This window comes from Periplaneta americana, chromosome 9 (genome assembly GCF_040183065.1).
Source record: "Periplaneta americana isolate PAMFEO1 chromosome 9, P.americana_PAMFEO1_priV1, whole genome shotgun sequence".
In the NCBI taxonomy this organism is placed as follows: Eukaryota; Metazoa; Arthropoda; class Insecta; order Blattodea; family Blattidae; genus Periplaneta; species Periplaneta americana.
Genome location: NC_091125.1, coordinates 84,400,968 through 84,417,460, shown reverse-complemented (window position 1 = coordinate 84,417,460; position 16,493 = coordinate 84,400,968). Strand labels below are relative to the sequence as shown.

The 16,493-nt window shown below is 33.7% G+C and overlaps 1 protein-coding gene across 1 annotated transcript in view; it reads left to right on the top strand.

Moving 5' to 3' along the window:
- The window catches only part of Glys (glycogen [starch] synthase), a 101,923-nt gene that overhangs the window by 49,967 nt on the left and 35,463 nt on the right, over window positions 1-16,493 (top strand). Inside the window, exons 3-5 of the mRNA XM_069835146.1 lie at window positions 3,309-3,487; window positions 4,829-5,020; window positions 6,077-6,274. Of these exons, the coding sequence (XP_069691247.1) occupies window positions 3,309-3,487; window positions 4,829-5,020; window positions 6,077-6,274 (569 nt within the window). The remainder of the gene's footprint in view (window positions 1-3,308; window positions 3,488-4,828; window positions 5,021-6,076; window positions 6,275-16,493) is intronic.

Sequence of the window (16,493 nt, the reverse complement as noted above, 5' to 3'; positions counted from 1 at the left end):
CTGTTTCCAATGTTACTGAATATATTTCAAAATATGAATTTAAAAACTAAAAAACGGTCGTAAATGCTGTATCTAGTCATTATTTGCATTTATGTGTACAAAATGAATCTTGGAAAAACGTATATGTTACTGGTACTACTGATATTAAGAGTAAATGTATTGTATTTTTCACTTAATTTCAGAATCACTTCAGTGTATGTTCTCCACTCAATGTTGTGAAAAAATTCAAAAGTAAAAACATATAGATAACGCAGGGAATTAAAAATCTCATGTATTAAAAAGAAGAGTCTATATGTAATGAGTTGCAATGTAATGATCCTCATGTTCTTAAATACTACAAGAAGTACAGTGTAATTTATCAAAAATTATGAAAGAGGGAAATAGAACACATTTGAATAGAAAAGTACAAAATTAAAATAATGCAATTAAAGCTATTCAGAATATTATTAAAGTTAAACTCGTAGATATCCTAAGAAAGAAAATATTTTTTCATTAAAACCAGTGATTATAAAGTAGAGGATCCCAAATCTACTGCAAATTCTTTTAACGGCTTATAGTATATAGTACAGAAATATTATTGACAACTTAAACATTCAAGATTTTGCAAAAGATACTGCAATAGTTACTTAACAGATGCATTTAATAATTAGTATTAATATATGTAATTAGTCAATAACTGCAAGAGTGCTTTTTCATTCAATCATAACATGAATGAAATTGAATGCACATTAAATTAAACACTATTGCAAACACGTAGATAATATAGTTAAAATCAACTGGAGGGGTGAGAATGAAATAATCCAAAGCCACACTTTTAACAAAAATTGTTTTGTCCGAGTGCATTTATTACACATATGGGAAAGCTACTAATAAAATACTGTAATAATTGGTCAACAAATGACATAGTGTAAGGACTCTAAACCTTTGTAAAAGTTTGTCTGTGTGGCTTAGGAATATTTTTTAATTTAATTTTAATTGTTATTTTTTAATATATATGCATTTACATTGTGTGTGTGTGCGTGCGTGCGTGCATGTGTGTGTGATAACTTGTCGAACTCGCTCTCTTCTACACAACACGCAGAGATCTTAGCGTCTGAGCTATTGCAGCATGCAGCGACACGAAAGCTTTCCTTTCTATGCGGAATGTTGATATAGTCACGAATGTCCATTGTCAATTTAACTACACGATTTATTTATATATTTATCTTTTATTTACGTAATATTATCATTTTTTTTTTTTTTTTGCAGTTTTTGAAGTGAATTTTGGAATGATGCTAGTAACAAACCAAATAGCCTTAATTTAAGTACCTGGATATTCGTTATCTTGTGTATCAGTGCTCTGGTCTCTGATCATGCGCAGTGTCTTACATGTGAGACTTAGGAATATTCAATCGTCTCATTCCTTTCCAGGGAAACTGTACATTTAAACATATTTTTAAGGAGAAAGGAAAAAGCATTATCATTTTGAATTCCCTTGACTTTCAAAGCTACTTAAGATATAACTTCAATCATTACATGAAAAATTTTGAAATTGTATTGAATGTAGCTTTAAAAATCAAGGAAATTAAAAGTAATAATGCTTTTTTCTTTCTTCTGAAAAATCTGTTTAAATGCATATAGCGGATTTTAGAGGTGCAGCAATGAATATTCTGCCATAATATATTATTCTGTGATGGTGGTGGTGGTGGTGGTGGTGGTGGTGCTGGTGGTGGTGGTGGCGGCGGCGGCGATTCACCATTCCTTTCATTGCATCTCAGTAGGCAGTTTCTTCTCAGCTAGTGACCCAACCAGTTCCTTTTCCTCTTCTTGATCAGTTTCAGCATCATTGTTTCTTCACCCACTCTTTTCAACACAACTTCATTTCTTATTCTGTCTGTCCACTTCACACATTCCATTCTTCTCCATGTCCACATTTCAAATGCTTCTATTTGCTTCTCTTCACTTCATCGTAATGTCCATATTTGTGACCCCCTACAATGCTACACTCCTCACAAAGCACTTCACTAGTGTCTTCCTTAGTTCTTTTACCAGAGGTCCGCAGAAGATGCTACTTTTTCTATTAAAAGCTTCCTTGGCCATTATTATCCTCCTTTTGACTTCCTGGCAGCAGTTCATGTTACTACTTATATAGGTATTACACCCCAAGTATTTGAAGCTGTCCACTTGCTCTGCTACCTCATTTAGAATTCGCAAGTTTACCTTCTCTATTTTTCTCCCTACAATCATGAATTTGTGGAATAATATTTTTATTCTTAATAATTTCATTGCCACGGCATATATTAATAAATTATAGTAGTAAATGTGATAGTGGCCATCTGTTTTAGAGTTCGAGCCAAAAATGTATCATTTGAGCCGTTCAGAGCAAAAGTGGTGTAAGTCAAAATTGGGTAATGAGGTTTAAAGTAAAAATTTTGTAAAGTACAGTGCAAAGTAGCAATTAATATGATCTTCTTGATATCCACTGACTACTAATAGTTTAAATAAATTGAATATTAATTACTACTTTGTGCTCTATTTTACAGAATGTTTACTTTAAACCTCATTACCCATTTTTGACTTACACCACTTCGGCTTTGAACAGCTCATTTAATGAATGAATAAATGAGAGAATTTCGCATGTGGGGACTGAAAAATGTAAGGTACAAATGTGAAAAAAATATAACTGAGATAGATTTTAATGGAGAAATGTCCGTACTTTAAAAATTAAGCATATAGCCTAATTACGAAAAACGTAGAAGTGAGTACTGTATTAAGGTTATATCTCTTTCAGACTAAAATTCAATTAATACGTTTAGCACTCAAATCGTATGTAGAAAATAATTCAATAAGAATATTGTTACATCCGATTTTGCAAATATTTAAATGTTATTTTATAGTAAAATTTATGATGATATGTCATGTCCATAATAATTACGAAATGAATGTCCATTAATGTAATAGATTATGAAGAAAACCTGATCAGTAGTTGGCAGAAATTGCTATACATAGGTGGCATGCCAAAAGCACCGTCGGATGGTGGATAAAAAAAGTTCTTTTCATGGAAACTCGAAATGTATTTTTGCCACAGAAAAGTATATTTACTTTATGCATTGTTGAAAAAGTAAACATAACAGATTATGTTATTTTTTAAATAGTTCAGGAAATTTCCTGCAAAATTACTTTCAAGATATCAGTATGTGATAATGTCATTTCATCACTTTTTTTTTTCTTTTTTCTTCTAGCCAGTATACCAAATTAACCTTGTTATTTCACAAAATAAATTATAAATGATCTTAAAATACTTTAAAGTAATCATCTTGATATTACAGTTGGAGGTATATACACAGTAATTCGATCAAAAGCATATGTATCGACAGAAGAAATGGGAGATCAGTATTGCTTGCTAGGCCCTTACAAGGAACATTCTGCTCGAACAGAAGTAGAAGAATCTGAATTCTCTGGACCATTGCTCAAAGCTGTTAACAGAATGAGAGAACAAGGTTTCAAGGTAAATAGCCATAGCTTTAAGGAAGCATCATTCTAACATTGCTTACAGTAATAGTAATATCTGTTGTATGAGATACAGTAAATGTTCTTGAATCTGGTAATTTTGGTAAGTGGATAAATATAAATGGTACGCATATTACATTAATCATTTTAATGAGTACCTTGTCAAGTTTCACAGGTTCATACCTAGCCAAGGGTGTTGATTTTGATACAAAAATGTCCAAAGTACAGCTTCCTCTGGGAGGGAAGTAAAGTTGAAAGTTCTATGTTATACTAACAAGGGAACTGTTAATGAGCTCGTATCGAAACTTCTCTTCAAACTGCGCACGTTGTTAGATTTCCACAGCAGATATACGGATACAAAAAATTAGCTATCCATACTAACTGAAAAGATGTGAAATTGAAACTTGATTAAAAGATTTTCCTGCTGTGGAAATCTTTGTGAACAGATTGAAAGGTTTCGATATTACATTGTTTACATTTTGCTTCTAAGATTTTAACTCTGCCAACCTAGCAGAATTACAAAATAATGGTCGTGGTTGAACATATGGAAACAAGAATATATTATATTAGTTGGAAAATAACGTGTAATACATGCAAAGTAATGCAAAATTCTTGAGGTAAATTGTTTTATTTTTTCATAATCCATGTCCATAAAATCATTGTACCATTGGCTTCTCATGAGTTATGTAAAGATCACTGTTTACCAGTGGACATTTATCAATATTGACAGACTGAGAGGTCTAGATCAGAGATGCATTGGCAACTGTTTGTGTTAATATACTCCTCTAAATATAAATAAAAATATATTGAATATCTACTGGATTTACTCCTATCAGTGAGATTATTCGATAAGATTTCATAGCTTTACAGAGAACTGCATGATATATTTTGTAATGAAATATATTTACATAAAAACTCAGAAGGAATTTCCTAACTGCTGATATTTTTCCAAATGAAATAATATAAATTGTTTTCTGGTATTTAAGGCTTCAATAGTGATTGAATTATGGAAAAGAATGTGAATTTCCATTAATGTGTTTAGATTGAATATCTCTGGCATTTCAGAAGTACATACAAATTCCATCTTCAGATCTTAAAGTATTGCCATCTCTGCGCAGCAGTCCATTATGCTTCATGAGTCCAGGTTGTGAGTGATGAAACCTATAAATATCAGAGATGTTTAACCTCACATGGTGTAAAAACTAAAATCTTTGATTAATTGAGGTATATCATGAAAAAAAATAATCTGTGTATATTTCGCTGTGTGGCAGAACAAATGTATTTAACATTTTATTTATAGATAATTTAATAAATATTTCCTATAAATTCTATGATTTAGATTCATACAGGAACATGGCTGGTGGATGGCAATCCTCAAATCATCTTATTTGACATTGGATCTGCTGCTTGGAAAATGGACGAGTACAAACAAGAACTCTGGGCAACATGTAACCTGGGTATCCCTCATCTCGACATTGAAGCAAATGATGCTGTAATCCTTGGCTATATGGTAGCTCAGTTTATTGCGGAGGTATGTTCTGCATTAGGATGTTAGTATTCATCCATTACCTTGACCTTTAGTTGTTCATATTTATATATACACTGTATATATACTTACTTACCATCGGTCCCTGTCCTGTGTAAGATTAATCCAGTCTCTATCATCATATCCCACCTCCCTCAAATCCAATAGAGAGAGTGTGAGAGAGAGAGAGGGGGGGGGGGTATCTAGTACTTACTATTTCTAAGGTGAGAAGTATTTAAACCTCCATATTTGTCTTGGCTTTCTTCACGTACGTTATGAGACTTGTTTAATTTATGATGTCCAAATAACTGTGCGAAAGTGCTCTCTTTCCAGCCCCATTGCAACAACTGTTACTCAGAAAATGCTGCTGGAATATGTAACTGAGGAAGAATGGGACTACCCCATACCAGCTTTCTCTTATCTCAATGTAGTCCAAGGGACACTGTTGGTGGAGGAGGAGTTCTGGTGACATACGTATTAGTTTGATATTTCTTTTTTACTTTTTCAACTCCTTTGATAAAACTCTTTCACGTTTTCAATTTTATTGAGTGAGTATAATTTCTTCAGTAGTTAGTTATTATTCGGTGTTATAGGTAGTTCATAAAGTATTCATCTGTTTTTGTCTATTTCAAAGGACAAGGGAGGATTACTGGTATTATCAGTTAGGTTTGCTTCTTAGCAGTGGTGTGAATTTTATAGCTCCTGTTACAAATCTCAGTGTTTGACTTTGCACTACTTCTGCTTGGTTGGTTGTGTGCTGAGATGTAGTTACCAATATCTCACAGTTATACACTAAGATAGATTTACGATGTGTTATGAAAAATATTTTAAATCATAATACTTATTTAGAACATAATATATTCTGTTATTTTACGCAAAACTGCTTTTTGCAGGCATGTTTGAAAGTTAACACAATCCTGATTGAAGTATTAGAAAAAAGACTGTATAACATTACCATCTTAATTCTCAAAGCATACATTCTGAAAAGTGGTACTTTAATTATTGTGCATTTATATCTCAGAAGCTTCATGATTATTTTTTTTCTGCAACACTTTTTTTTAGTTCCGGAAAGCTGCAGAAGAATATTCAGATCATCCTCCTAGAATAGTAGCCCACTTCCATGAATGGCAAGCAGGTGTTGGTCTCATTGCCCTTCGCACTCGACATGTAGATGTAGCAACTGTGTTTACAACGCATGCAACACTTCTAGGGCGTTACTTGTGTGCAGGCAATACAGACTTCTACAACAATTTGGCCAAGGTATGTAACAAAAGTGCAGTGAACTCTTAACAGAAACTGTTTCTGTGATTATTATTAGGGACCGGATTTATAGGTTTTTTTTATTATTATTATTTTTTTCTTACTTCTAAACTCATAATTTCTTAGATAATTTTCCGAATCATGGTTACGAGAGTCTTATATGTGAATTCTGTTGAACCTAAAAATCCTAAATTTAACCTTAAGAACTAAAAAAACCTAAATCATAATTAATATGTATATTCCTATATTTACTGCGTTTTATATAAATATATTTAGAAATTTCAATACATGTTATCATTTTTATTCTCTTCTGCATTAGAGAAAGCGACACAATCTGCGGTCTTTTACCCTTCAGTCTTTTGTTGTTTTGGATGAAATGATTAAGAGGGAATTCCGTCTTTCTTTGTATAGCAGGCTGTCCTTCAGAGGCTTGACCCTCTCAATTGGGACTATATATATTTTTGAATTTTCACTTATCGCAGATATGACATGCCAATAGGAGGGTATGAAGTGACTGACCTTTCTCTTGAGATGAATGAACAGCGAAAAAGTCGCATTGTTGTAATTCTTGAAGTGTTCGGGCATGTTCCCTGATAGAAAGCTGTGGTTTTGGATGAGCGGGTATGAGTTGTGAACTTTCCTGAGGTCTCTCATTCATTCATTCATTCATTCATTCATTCATTCATTCATTCATTCATTCATACATTCATTTACTTTATTCCATAGATCTTACATGAGCAATGAAGCTTTAAGATGTGGAACAAGTCAAAATTTTACAATATTACAATTACAATTTTTACAGATTTTTATAGTTTTACAATTTAGTAATTTTCTACAATTTTTACAATTTTCTGCTATTTTTTACAATATTTTGGCGAGATGTAGTGAGATGAGGTGAAATCCGAGGATTCGCCAAAATATTACCTAGCATTTGCCTTTTGGTTGGAGAAAACCTCGGAAAAACCCAACCAGGTAATCAAATCAAAGGGGTTGATGCCAAGGACTTGCCATAGACCATCCGGCTTCAGTCCCACGGCTGTGGAAAACCTCGGAAGAAACCAAAGACCAAAGGGGAATCCAACCCAAGCCCGAACGCAGCTCCGGATCAGCAGTCCGGCAAGTCTGCCAACTGAGCTATGTCGATGGCTCTACTAAAAATATACAATACATAGCCAATCAGATTATTAAATTTACAAACGCAAATGATCATTCATCAGTTGAGCTGTATGTATAATACAAAACAAGTTAATTAAATTTAAGGCATAAATAATTCAACCAGTTGTGATATACAGAAATTGATAATACATATCATGCAAACTACTTCAAATTACAAACACAAACAATTTATCAATAGAGCTATATAGATTACTATTCAATTTAAAGCATATACAATTCATCGGCCAAAACTATACAAATATATACAATACAAAGTAGCATACTTTCATTAAGCTGAGCAGTCTGTCTTAATCTGGTGCTTCTGGTATAACATTAAATTTTTATATTTTGTGCTTTGTTAATCTATGCCAAAACAAGTGAAATCTCATTTATTATGACAGTGGATTGGAAATAATTCCATCTTTGCCACAGAGGGAAAAGTTATTTAAAATTGACTGTAAGTGTATCCTACATTTTTAACAATCAGGCAATTTTTGCGACCCCTTTCACAGTTTGGACAAAAAAAACATAAAAAACGTATTTCACCTATTCAATAACCTAAAAATCTGGTTCCTAATTATTATGAATGTATAATGCTCTAGAAACCTAACATTTTACTTCCCTTTTTGAAAGTACAGTTTTCAATTAGTATTGCAGTAAAACGTCTGGTTTAATGTTTCCATTTTTAAGGAATTATCTGTTAAGTCCCAGCCAAATTATCATAAAAATAATGTAATTAATGCCCTCTTTTAAGGAATACTTTTCAAGTGAATTTTGTGATAATGAAGACAAAAATGTCGACTATACTTTCAATAATGAATAGGCTAGTACTGGCATATTCAATAGTGCATCTCAGTCGATAGTAATGTGATGCCATGCTGCAGCATGGTGCAGAGTGGTTGTTTTGCTTGCTTTGTTCTCGCAAGTTGTGTGGATTCTGTTTCCAAGTTTTTTTGTTAGTTTATGCTGTTTAGACATCATTATAATGGCAACTAAACAGAAGAAATTAACTGTTGGACAGAAAATGAATATAATAAGGGATGTCGAGGATAATCCTCAAATAACACTATCACATAATGGGAAGAAAAGCAGGGTTTGCCAACTACTTCGTTATGGGGAATAATGAAGAAATTTTCAGTACCGAGTTTGTGTGATTTGGGTTCAGTTGAATGGAAAAACATTTGTGTCCCACCATTTGAAGAGTTAGAAAATGTTATAATGAAATTTATTGTAAATGATACAAATTTTAGGCCTAATTAAATGATTATAATGTTCGGTATATAACAAACGTTAATACTAGTTATTTTAGCCTTTCTTTCCCATTTTATGTAAACCCCTTTTTAAGGAAAACCCCTATTTAAAAAAAAAAAAAGTAATCTTCCATAGATTCGTTAAAAAGAGTTCTACTGTATTGTGTTCTAAACACTAACACTCACAAATAAAGTCACAATGAACACAACATGTGACCAGTACAGCGTCACTCCTCCGAACTAGGCTATAAACTGCTTGAAGGATTCCTCACCACATCTTCTCACAACATTCGTGACCTTGTGCAGCCTGTTGGGTCTCGCAATAATTCTGACAACAGTGATAATGGTAATATGAATAATTTAAATATATGGGTCTAATTATTGAAGTACAGTGCTTTTGGCACCAGAATGAATATTATAGCAGTAAATTATACTAAGAAACGGAGGGGGGGGGGGGAGAAGATTTTGCATTAGTATTACTATTAGTAACAAGATCATAATTCATTGAGCACAGTGTTTTAGTGTTATTTAATGCTTTGCTTACACATGACACACTTAACAAATTTCATTAAACAAATTTCTCCAAAGTGCCTGTATTTCTCTAGAAGAGTTTCACTTATGATTCAGTTTACTCTCATAAGTTAACAATAGTCTCCCATCACTGCTAATCCTTCTACTGAGAGTAGTACAGTCTGACTGCCGCTATTTTATATACACTTATCCTATTACTAGTAAGTCAGCTTACTGAAGTTGAAGGAAAAAAGATAATCATTAAGGCTATTGTAGAGATTTTCGAGAAGGTTATTGTTTTTGTGTGGATTGTTTATTATTACATAGTACAGCAACTACCATTTATGTGTTAAGTCTTTCAAACACTTGTATGCATATATCAGTCTGACAAATATACTACACAGTTACATTATCTTCTTGGCTTTGGAGAGTTCCTCTGACACAATAGGCATTATTTGATAAGGGGTAAAGTAGCATCTGCCATCAAGATCAACAACAGCAACATAGAGGTTTATTAGGTAGTCCATTGTGTCGCTTTCATTTGGAGTCATAGATGAGTAGACATTATTCCTGTTGATTGCAATGAGAAGACGATGTACATCTTTGATCCTGCCATACAATTTGAGACCTGCAGTGACCAGCCCTTGGAAGTAAACAAAGAGAAGAAGCAAATTTATAAATCAGCATCTGACTTCTTTAAAAATTGATATCATCTAGATATCATTGATTGTGTGCTTATTCATTGGAAGTCTAGTAACTATAACAAAATATTATTTTTTAATCTTCGTGGACAACTTAATTTAACAAGAAAAATGTGTAAAGAAATTGCTCTTATGGCCCTTACATCATCTATTAAAATTTTGAAATACCATATTTATATAACATTCATTCATTGTTTTCTGTCCAAGAGTAGGTCTTTTACTGCAAACCCAGCATTCTCCAATCTTCCCCCTTTTGCAACTTCTCTTAGTCTCCACATACGATCCATATATATCTTAATGTTGTCTTTCATCTGATATCTTCTCCTCCCCCAACTTTTTTCCCGTTCAATATTTCTTCCAGTGCAACCTTCAGTAGACAGTTTCTTAACCAGTGTGACACAATCAATTTCTTTTTCTCTTCCTGATCTGTTTCATAATAACAGCACCTATTTTCAATTATTTATACTTACGTTATATGTACTCTAAATATATATTTATATTCTTGTTTTATTATTTTAAATTATTATATTTTGTTAGATATACTTCAATTTGGGCAGGCCACTCTGTTGTTAAGTTTAGTAAATTAAAATTAGTATAAAAGATACCTACTTTCCATTTCTCAAAAAAAAAATTTACTATGAGAATTTGACACATTGAATGAAGTACCAATAAACTACAATAAAGTAAAATACTTACATTATTCTGTGTATTTTTGGCGAACACTCAATTGTGTCAGATTGTATTAAAATTAAAATTAACAAAAATTTATTTTATGGCATTCACTTTTATTTGTATGCTCCTATTGGATTTGAAATCAAATACAGAGGCATTTAATCTATTGTATTTTCTCAGTGCAGAATCCATTTTCTTTTGAGGAATATCTTTATTGCTTTGTGTAATATCTTGTGGCAACTTGGTACATTCAGCATAAAATTGGCATTACGTTTGATCTATCTGGGTAGCGTAGTCGGTATAACGCTGGCCTTCAGTGCTCGAGGTTGCAGGTCCAATCCCGACCCACGTCGATGGCATTTAAATATGTTTAAATGCGACAGGCTCATGTCAGTAGATATACTGGCGTGTAAAAGAACTCCTATGAGACAAAATTCCGGCACACCGGCGACGCTAATATAACCTCTGCAGTTGTGAGCATCATTAAATAAACCATAAGGACATTTACATTTGAGGTGATTTTGTTTAGTCTAATTTTTTTAGTAATTTGAGTTCATTCTGCTTTACAATAAAAGCTTTTAGTGATGTCAATAATAACTGTCAGTTTTGCTATGTTGTAACAGTTCTGTTAATGTACTAATATGCTGTATTAAAATGTCATTGCAGTCTGTGACCAGCTCTGGCAAATAAGAAAACTACAGGTTTCAGAATTGCATCTGACCTTCTGTAACACAGATCCAGTTACATAATATAATGATTGTTGTTCATAATTACTCAACTTACCATTTATGATGAAATCAAGATCATTTAGTTCAACATCATCTTCACAGGTTTCTATGTTATTTTCACTGTTAACATGTCTCGAATACATTAATTTTATTAGATATTCTGAGTCACTAACCGTATAACTTCCATGTTTAAGTTTAAACCGAAATGTGATGATATTATTAAATGTTGTGTAACCTAGAAGTCTCAGAGTCCTTGAATAGGACTTATTGACTAAGGTGTCGTAATAATAAATACATTTTTAAGATCAGTAGCAGAGTGATTAAAAAATTCCATACTGAGAGGCTTCTAATAGTATGAATGAACACATTTAAGAATTAAGTATTTTCATCATACAGTCCTTGATTACTGCTGGGAGAGCCAGTTTTGGTATCTAGCAGCATTAATATAAACCATTTGAAAATTTTCTCTATATGCCAAGCAGTTGTGTAATATTTCTCATAAGTTTTATGTTTCAATATTGTACATTATTTAATTCCTGCAGCCTCACCATTATTGAAGATTGTCATTGCTGAGGAGAATTTCATTTTTTTTAAAGTGAGAAGGATTCATGAAGCTTTCAAATAAGCAGCAATTTTTAAGTCTACACTTACATCACAAACAACAAACTTGACAGCAACTACATTTACCACATTAGAAGGCAAGTTCTGTTCTCAATATTGGAATCATTGAGATAAAATACTTCTGCTTGAGTGAAAACATTCCTCAAATTTTTTGAAAACATAGAAGGATCACAAAGTACAATATTGACTGCCATTATAAGGATGCCTACAAGAGTTAGTTATTTCCCTGCGTCCTTTAATTACAGTATTACATAGTCTCAAGAGCTGCCATTTTGTAACCCCATTTCAAACACAATACATATTCGAAAATCCTAGTGAATAGAACTTAATTTTCGAGATATTAGCTTTTGAATTTCCTTATAGTCCTTATAAAACGTGAAGTAAAAGGAGTGCATTTGTATCAGTCCAGTAGCATAATAGATGAGATGCCAGGCTAATGATCATAAGGTAAAGTCACCATGGTGGTCTAGTGGCTAGGGCCCTCGACTTATAATCCTGTGGACCCAGGTTAGATCCCTGGCAAGCCCATGCCCATGGTTCAGGTAACACAAGGATTTCCTCCGTGAGCTGCAGTTCCCCCATGGCATCCCAATAAATTTCCATCATCATCTCATCTCATTGCAGGTATAGTACAGATTAGCCTCCTAGGGCGCGACCTGGGTGATGACTCTGTCAGTAAATTGGTCTACGCAACTGGCTTCATATAGGCAAATGACGAACAGTCAAATACATGCCATTAGTAAATACAGTAATAATAATAATAATAATAATAATTGTAAGGTTGGTGGTTCGAGCACACTTGTTACTAATCCGTTTTTATTTCATTTTTAAATTCTTTTTTAGTCTCACTTTTCATTTCAATTACAAGATTACTTTAGAAGAGTAGAGTTCCAGAACCATTTCTTTTTCGAATCCATTCCAACAGGTTCTGTATAAATAAGGAAGGGATGCAAGGACAGTTAGTTCTGTGATAAGCAAAACAAGAGTTAAGAAGCATGATGGCAGTAAGTCAAGGACCATTGAACCATTGAAGATAAAGTTTTGATGAATAATGTAAAATTAAAAACCTGTGCTGATGAAAAGGATGACAAACAAGATATTATGGACAGCATAAAAATATGCTCCAATATCACATATTTCTTTACTCTCTATAATGTACATGGGTTGTAAATAAAGTAGTGGCAACACTGTCGGAAATGGGTCATGCTCATTCGCATGCAATACGAGACAACTGCGATCGTAGTTGGAGATATTGTCGATGTATTGAATGATTAAACTGGTTGCTATGACAACATATGTTGTTACTGTGCGTTGTTAAATGTAGAGCACTATTTTCAACTGCCCTAAAGCATGTATACTAAACTTGAGCAGCGATCGTGATAGCCCATGGTAGAAATGCACACCAATGTCATCAAGAGTTACTTGAAGCTTGTGGCAATGATGCATTACCGTATCAGAAGGTTTCAAGATGAGTTTCTGCACTTCGTATGGGTCAGAATGAGATGGCACATGTGGCTCGCACAGGTCACCCGTCCATTTATGACGAACAAATGGAGTTAATGTGAGATCTCCTTACTGTTGACCATTGCTGGACTGTACGAGAATTATCCATCGCTGGACTGTATGAAAATAATCCATCGAGGTTGGACTCTGTCATCAAACTGTGTGGCACATCCTGAAGAAAAACCTCCACATGAGAAAAATTGCAGTATGCTGGGTTTCTCATAACCTGACAGAAGCTCAGAAGTGATACCGGTATGCAATAGCTCAACTCCAACTACAGAGATACCACAACAAAGGGGACATATTCCTGCAATGTATTGTTGCCATTGACGAGACGTGGGCACGGGCATATGAGCTTGAACTAAAGCGTCAGTCTAATGAATGGCACCACAAAGGATCACAACATCCAAAAAAAGGGCGATATGAACTCTCCAGGTTGAAAGTCATGCTGATAGTGGCATATGACAGTGAAGGTGTTATCATTAGCCATGCCGTGCCTAAAGACCAAAATGTCAATGCAATGTACTATCAACATTTTCTCGAACACAACCTACGTCCAGCTATGTGGCGCAAACGTCCACATTTCCTGAGAGACAATCCACCTTTCATCTTGCATGATAATGCTCGTTGTCATGTCGCAGGAGCAGTGGCTCAATTGCTACAGAGATGGGATTGGGAAGTATTGGAACATCCTCTGTATTCCCCTGACATGAGTCCTTGTGACTACGACTTGTTTCCATGGTTGAAAGAACCGCTTAGAGGCAAGAGGTTTCCAGATATTGCATCAGTGTTTCATGCAGTAGGGCAGTCCATCAGAGAGATCAACAGAAACAACCTCGCTAATGGCATTCAACAGTTATCACGGATTTGGCAAAAGATACAGGAACATCCAGGTGATTATATTGAAAAGATATAAATGTATTTTTCATGTAAGTTCAATAATATGTTCGTATTGTCTATGTTGCTACTACTCTATGTAGATCCTCATATTATTATCATTCCGTATAGGTTTATTCAAAAGTTTCCTGCACAACTTGCAGTTTTCTCTTCTTTCATTGTGAGAATATCTATTAGAGTAAGCTTGTCTTTTATTGATACTGTTGAAATGTGTGTGTACTCATAGGATATCTTTCCATGATATTATGATGATAAAATAAGTACAAGAATAAAAGGAACTGACAGAAATGTACATCACACTATAAAAAAGAAAAATGAGTTTCAAAAATAAAACGGTAATTAAAAGTTAAAATAAAAACATTATAGCGAAAAGTAGGCTCAAACAATCAGCCCTACAAATATCCAGCACCTTATCCATTATGCTATTGAACCACTCTTAAGAACACCTTACTTTAGTCTTATTGCTATAAAGAAATTGAAATGCTTATATTTAGAAAACTAAGGCCCATACAACAAAATGTTCAAATCGGTATTGTTTTCCCATCTCTGTAGATTAACATCATATAAGTTCAACAAAACTGGTATCTGGAACCTTATGAACTCCCCTTGTTAGTGAACGTGCTTCCCTTTTTTGCCATTTAACATCTTAATATTAACAATACTGATTTCTACGCTATAGACAACATACATATACCAGTTGTATTAAATGAGGTATGTGATTAATGTTTGTAGTTTGCTGTATATAAATGCCCGAGTTAATATCCCTTCCTGGTAGAATCTTTGCATTTTTTAAGCAATTTCGAAATCTTTCCTATGCCAGTATATAGTCTATCTGATATCTCCTTTCGTCCCTTGGGCATGTCCACGTGTATCTTCTTCGTTTATGTTGGAATTATGTATTTCCAATAATAATAGCATTTCTTTTACAGAAATTCAGCAAATATTCTCCTCTATCATTTCTTTTTCCCAACTGTTCTTCCATCTTGTCCCTCTCCTACAACTACGTTCCAGTGACCCATTAGGACTGCGCATGCTCCCTTCTTCTCCTTCTCAACTATCTCTTCTATCTTGTCATAGCTTTCTTCCACTACCTCGTCTGCTAATCCACTATGTAGCATATAAACTTGCACTAGCACTAAGTTCATTTTCTTCCCTTGTAGTCTCATCATTGTCATCCAGTCATCTAAATAACGCACTGATATCACTTTATCTTTTACACGTGGTCCCAGTAATACACCAACACCATTACTTCCTTTGCACTCACCATTTGAATAAAACAACCTAAATTCATCACTCACCAACTCACCACTAATAATGTCTTTAATGGTGTATTTTTGAAGTCCATTATTTTTTTAAATTATATTTTTCAATATTACATTTCATTGTTGTGTATGGCTTATATGGAGTAGTGACATTGGAAGGGGAAAATGGTGTACAACTGCTGAAGTTATTGCAGATGGGTTTCGAATTTGCAACATAGTCCTGTCCTGATTGCCTGGACACTTGAATAGGAAACAACAATTTATTAATAAAATGTTATTGGTTCGAACTGTATTTTCGTTTATTTTTCCTTTATGTTTATTGCAATATTAAAAATCTAGATAATTTCATGTTAAATTAATATTTTTCCTTTCTATAAGAAAGCTGATTTTTTTTTAACTTAAAACATTTAACAACCATTAAATTGAGAAAAATTCGTTGCAGCACCGGGAATCGAACCCGGGACCTCTCAGCTCTGCAAGTAGCGCGCTCTTTCCAACTGAGCTATGCCGGGACACGATCCATGGTGCCTGCCGAACTCTCCTCATTTTATTGTCAATGGCTTACTACCTGCATTTTACACACATAAGTCATATAATAATGCAGGAGCACATAAAATGACTGTATGACCATATTCAACAACAGTTTCTGAATACTGTTAACATTGATATATACTTATATTCATGATTGAATAATCATGACTTCTATTTAGTAGTCAACATGTATATACCTATTAATTTGAGAAAAATTCGTTCCAGCACCAGGAATCGAACCTGGGACGTCTCAACGCAGCACTGACATGTTGACTACTAAATAGTAGTCTTGATTAGTCAATCATGAATATAAGTATAAATCAAGAATATAAGTAGCCTACTGTATTTAACAACCAGTTCTACGAACTACGACAAATTTAACAAGTAGT